The sequence below is a fragment of the Centroberyx gerrardi genome, chromosome 15 (genome assembly GCF_048128805.1).
Source record: "Centroberyx gerrardi isolate f3 chromosome 15, fCenGer3.hap1.cur.20231027, whole genome shotgun sequence".
NCBI classification, from domain to species: Eukaryota; Metazoa; Chordata; class Actinopteri; order Beryciformes; family Berycidae; genus Centroberyx; species Centroberyx gerrardi.
The window spans coordinates 16792256-16798475 of NC_136011.1; the positions used below are offsets into that span (position 1 = coordinate 16792256).

The 6220-nt window shown below is 42.3% G+C and overlaps 1 protein-coding gene across 1 annotated transcript; it reads left to right on the forward strand.

Moving 5' to 3' along the window:
• The first annotated feature begins 3167 nt into the window (after positions 1 to 3167).
• On the forward strand, positions 3168 to 5932 carry znf503 (zinc finger protein 503). The gene is made up of 2 exons (XM_071917823.2): positions 3168 to 3660; positions 4039 to 5932. The coding sequence occupies exons 1-2, from the start codon at positions 3406 to 3408 to the stop codon at positions 5461 to 5463; spliced, it is 1680 nt and encodes a 559-aa protein (XP_071773924.1). The 5' UTR covers positions 3168 to 3405; the 3' UTR covers positions 5464 to 5932.
• The last annotated feature ends 288 nt before the right edge of the window (positions 5933 to 6220 follow it).

The following is a 6220-nucleotide window of genomic DNA, read 5'->3' on the forward strand; positions in this document are numbered from 1 at the left end:
AAAATGTGTTCCCATTTAAGGGTAATGCCGAGTATTTGGTGTCTGCTGCAGAAGCCCATTCGTCATACGGACAATAAAGAGGGTTTTCGCCTGACAGTGAAAATTTATGGTTGCCCTTCTTTGCCCTAATAACTCACATATTGTGTCATGGACTGACAGCCCTTGCAGAAAACAGCAAGCCTGTTATCAATCACACATCTTTGCATATTGTGAAACGTCCCCCCCCCCTCTGCCACACAAAAACACTGAAAACATTTGAAGGAATGGAGGTCCGCTCATTTAGACTTTCTTTTTCCCCCACTTACAAAGTCAGACATGAAATTGAATGGAATTATTGGCCTGATATTGGGCTAGTGTTCATTTATTATTTCAAGTGATTTCTCTATTATGACACAGTATCTGGACAGCAGAAAATTATGACTAGGTTTTTCATTCACATACACTTTACAAAGCTGTAGCCTACTGCAGACCAATGTAGGCCTATAAGCTGAAGCAAATCTTTTATATCTAACTATTGGCCGCAAAATGGCTTCAGTGTCTAAGTATTAGTAAGTTTTGTTTTTTACTTGGACCAAATTAAAAATGTACTTTTTACCCTATAGTTAAAAATGGTTATTTTATTTTATTTATTAGGCCTAAACTTAAGCCCAGGTTGTAGCCTATTTAGGGCAGATTATGAGCTATAGCTTGTTTTAGCCTATATATATATATTCTTTTCTCTTTTTTTTTTCCAAAACCTATTTTGCCCCCTGTGACTGTCCACTCCAGGTTTTCTTGCTCTCCAAGATGACCTGTCAAGCAGATTACCACAGAAAGAGATTAATGGCGGAGGCGGGTTGCAATAATAATCGTTTTGTTTGATGTGACAACTTTGATAGGCGTTGATTTACTTACAAACTGATAGGCTTTTAATTGAGCGCCTCCATCCCGATTGAGATGAAAGGAAAACCGCATTGAAAAGCTGCCCGATTGCCCTGGAGCCTCAATACTGATTAGCCATCTCAGCGGTGAATAGTTCAAGGCATTTTAAACTTCTTTTCTCAACGGCCTGACAGACCATTTCTCTTCTTTTCTTTCTCTCAGTCCGCTTTTCTACCTCTTAAAGAAAATAAATCATTTTCATTGTATGTAAATAAAATCGAGCTGACATCAATATAAAATGTCTGGATTTCTTTTTTGTTCTTTTTCTTTGTTATTCTTGTTGCAGATGACAATGTGCCCGAGGCAGATGACAGGTTTTAACAATACAATAGTAGATAGGCTACGATGTGCTAAAATGGACACTCTGCTTTCAGAAACCGTGATGTTTCAGCAGGTTGTTATACGTTATATATATTTTTAATCAGTGTCTGCAACTGCAGATTGATTGGACGACTGTTAACGTATCCACTTAAACATCCGTAATAAAAATATTTATTGTAGGCTAGATTATGGAAATATAAATTGTCTATATGTCCATTTTCCTTCCTTTCTTATTTTTTTTCCAAAGGCACATGGATATATTTGCTTTTTTATTTTAGATTATGGATTCCTCGTATAAATCACGTTTAAAGTTCCAAAGTTGAGACAAAGCAGTTTTTAAATGACAGGCCCTAATTATTTTGTGCCTGCGGTGTTTTACCTAAGGCTTCTTGTTAACAACATAATCGGCCGATTCATAGCATGAGGACTAAATAGCAATAACAACTCCCCTATAGACGAAGTTAGGTGAACGGCCGCTGCAAGTTATTATAAAGTATCGGAGTTTCCGAGGTGTTTGATGAGGAACTGGAAAAGTTTAGGAACTTTGCTCCGACGAAAAGCCGACAGAATGGAGATTTTCCTCTGAGATTTGACTGTGGTTAGTTTAGTCTTCCTTATGATCTTTTGGCTTCTTATTCCCAACATTGTATAGAGGTCGGCTATTGTCGATGCGTTTACAAATTAAATCTTAACTCGAGAATGATTTATTTCCCCTCAAATTAGGTGTCTCTTCCAGAATGCCTCTCTTCCCATTTGTCCTTTTCCCCCAGTCACACTGGCATGTAATCAGCTACAATAGCTGACATAAATCAAGCGCTGGATTGACAGCGTCTGACAAATAACTGATTGATTGCGGTGGAGCAGAATTGACACTTGACGGAGGGGTGGAGATAGAAATAGAAGGGCGGTGTATATTATACTGAAAACATGTGACATTCACATCCCTCCATCACTACATTGGTCTGTTCCTGTCAACGCTTGTCTGTTTGGGGAATTCAAGCTGAAGTGGTTGATCTTATGTTTGCCAGTGGAAAAAGTCCCTTTGGTAGACGTGCGTAATGTGCGCGTACTTTGTGCATTTCGCAGGTTACAGATCGTTGACGGATAACAGATAAAATGTTTTATTAGTTAATTACTGCGTTCCGATTGACTTAAGACAAATTAGGTCCATCAAAGTGTATTCTCATATAGGATAATGATTAGTGGTGTGTGGTAGGTCTGATTAAAAGGGTCGAGAATCTATGGCCTCCAGTCATAAGGCAAACTATCACCAAAATCAGCAGAAATGAGTAATAGTTACAGGGAAAAAAAGATTAATTTATGTTTTTTTTTGTCCCTTAAAACACCCTATCCTCATATAACTTACATTAGTTTGATACTACTTACTATGATGTATAGGCCTACTGTGGGTGTATGTTATAAATATTTATGTCAGGCTAAAAAGTTGGGTAAACTCTATCCCGTAAATAAATAGGCTGGTAAACTGAGTGCAGATTGCTTTTACCCTCCTGATAATAACGCAAAACCTATAAGCGATAGTCTTTCATGACAGTTGAAATGAGGATGCAGGCTAAAAGTGAGTAAATACACGTGACTTATATAATTTCAACAGTGGAGTGTTTGTTCATCTCAGTTGTATAAGAGGATTCACATACACATTTTACATTTTGCGTCCTGCCGTGTATAGAACCCGTAGCCCAACACCTAAAATAGTGCAAGCGTTCACGGCAACCAAAATATTTAGGCCTATCTCCTCCCCCGAGCTGTCAAAATAGAGGAGCTTACAAAGAGGAGAACGTCACATCCCCTTGACCCTCCAATCACCTCAGGGTCCCATTTGATTGGAAGGCGGCAAAGGCTTTAATCTCGGACTAATTCAGCTGCTTTTGAAGTGAAAATTTCTACCAGTTCGTACTTCGGGAGTACAGAGCACGGACCTGCAGACAGACGCACACAAGGCGCAGCGCTCATGGTGCAAGACGCAGCCTCGGATCTGCGATAACCTCGCACTCTCCTTCCAGCTGCCGCGCCTTGCTCCTTTACTATCCGGATTACTCATTATTGAACCATTTTTACGCTTTTTTGAGAGAGGCTCGATAATATTTTGATTGTCTTAATGAATCTGACGAAAGCATCGCCGTTTAATTTCCTGAGAATTGGGACATGATCACATCGCCCTCGGCGTCTGCCCTGAAAAATAGTGATATTTGTTTAGCCTGGGAAAGCAACGGTTCTCGGAATAGCAGCTCAGCGAGCATCAACAAGCCTTTTCTCCACTCCACACCTCCGTGTGATCCACTACGGCAAGCAAACCGACTTCCCATCAAGGTTTTGAAAATGCTTACCGCACGGTCGGGACACATTTTGCACCCGGAGTATCTGCAGCCTTTGCCTTCTACCCCGATTAGCCCTATTGAGGTAAGGAGAACATTAAACTAGATAAGATCGTAGTGTTAATGTTTATTGGTTTTACGTGTGCCAACGTTTTGGGGTTATTGCTGTTGTCCCACAGTCTATACCGTGTCTTGGTAAACCACACAATGACATTAAAATGTTTATAACTCCAATGTATATGAAACCCCGTAATAAGCGATTTGTTGTGAAATAATAGTCCGACTAGTGTAGTTTCTTCGTGTTTGAGTCGTGCGTAATTACTGCATAATCCGCACAATACTGTTTGGAAATGGCAGGGAATATAATGTTTGACTTCAACTAGACATTTTGTGATAATGTAGCAAAGTATTCGATGTGCGTTTTTGACAGTATTTATCAACCACTATTTCGTCTTTTTTGCAGCTAGATGCCAAGAAAAGTCCGTTGGCACTGCTGGCGCAGACCTGCTCTCAGATCGGCAAGCCGGACCCACCGCCCTCTTCCAAATTATCCTCCGTAACACAAAATGGATCTAGTGACAAGGAGTCTAAATCCGGTCCTTTGAAATTGAGTGACATCGGTGTGGATGACAAATCTAGCTTCAAACCCTATTCTAAACCTTCAGATAAGAAGGACTCGTCTTCGGGCGTCTCAGGCGGAGAGAAGTCTGGTTTCCGAGTGCCGAGCGCCACCTGCCAGCCGTTTACGCCGCGGACAGGCAGCCCTAACTCCAGCACTTCTGCCTCCCCCATGCCATCAGAGGGGAAATGTGGGGAACGGGATGAAAAGAAAGAGTCTGATTGTAATAAAAATGGCACGACGGACGGATCTGGCACCACTAGCCACAGCAGGATAAGCGTGAGTTGTGGTGGAATAAACGTAGAGGTCAACCAACACCAGGAGACGACGCCTGGCTCTAAAACCTCCTCCTCGGACTCCTCGTCTGTAACTTCTGTATCCTCCGCATCCGTTCTCGGGTCTGGACTTGTGGCACCGGTTTCTCCTTACAAACCGGGACAGACAGTTTTCCCATTGCCTCCTGCTGGCATGGCCTACCCGGGTAGTTTGGCTGGGGCCTATGCTGGTTATCCTCAACACTTCCTGCCCCACGGAGGGAGCCTGGTTAACGCACAGCTGGCTAGCTCACTGGGCTGCAGTAAGGCAGGATCCAGCCCTTTGGCTGGGGCTTCCCCACCGTCCATCATGTCAGCCAGCTTATGTAGAGACCCTTACTGCCTCAGTTACCATTGTGCCAGTCACTTAGCGGGCGCAGCCAGTGCCTCATGTACGCACGACTCTGCAGCTGCAGCGGCCGCTAATGCCCTCAAGTCCGGCTACCCACTTATGTACCCGACACACCCCTTACACAGCGTTCATTCCACGGCGCCATCATTTAGTGGACACCCGCTGTACCCATACGGCTTCATGCTCCCCAACGACCCGCTCCCCCATGTTTGTAATTGGGTGTCGGCAAATGGACCGTGCGACAAACGCTTCTCCAGCTCGGAAGAGCTCCTGAATCACCTGAGGACGCACACTGCTTTCACTGGGGCTGAGAAGTTGATATCTGGTTATCCCGGGTCTTCATCATTAGCCAGCGCCGCAGCAGCGGCCATGGCCTGCCATATGCACATGCCACCGTCAGGAGCCCCTGGGAGCCCCGGGACTTTGGCCCTAAGGAGCCCGCATCACGCGTTAGGACTCAGCAGCCGCTACCATCCGTACTCCAAAAGCCCCTTGCCAACTGGTGCGCCTGTTCCTGTCCCGGCAGCCACCGGCCCTTACTACTCTCCTTATGCACTGTATGGCCAGAGACTCACCACAGCATCCGCGCTTGGATACCAGTGAGAAAAGAAAAATTGACTTTGAAAAGTTTATAGTACTAAGAATGCAAATATAAAGACTTTTATATTAACAGCGCTCCACTTATGGACGGGATCCGTGGACTCAACTGTATTTATTTATATGTCGGCTTAAAAGCAGACGATAATAGCTGCAAATGGAAAATATTTGAGCAACTCAAAAGTGCATTATGTTGAAATTGAACTCTATAGGTAAAGTGAAAACACACACATGTTAGAGTACTAATAAAGTAGGGGTCTTCATTTCGATGTTAATTTGAAATTGCTATGATTGTATTTGTTCTTATTTAATGTCTCATTGAGAAGAAAATAATTTACATGCATGTTTGTTTCTTAAATTCCAAAATGTCCACATTTTAAATTGCCGTTATTTTTCAGGTGTATACCATGGAAAGAGAATTGGTATTTTTTTGTATGTATTCTGGAAAAAAAATAAGAAACAATTCTGTTCCATATCTCCGTGTGCCTCATTTTATCAGTAAGCATATTTCACTATGGATTGATTATTTAATTTTTTGTTCTAGTGACATTTTAAGAAATTGGCCTTTTAATAAGGTTGGTAGATAAAGATAACCCCTTTGACAATTTCCGAGCCCGTATAGATTTTTTATGAAGGCTGCCATAGCATATTTGTCAAAACATTTCATAGCTTTCTTAGCAGGGGGTAATTTTGGTCATCTATTTTTTTCGTAAAATGTCTTTCTTTCTTTCTTTCTTTCTTTCTTTCTTTTTTTTTCTTTTCA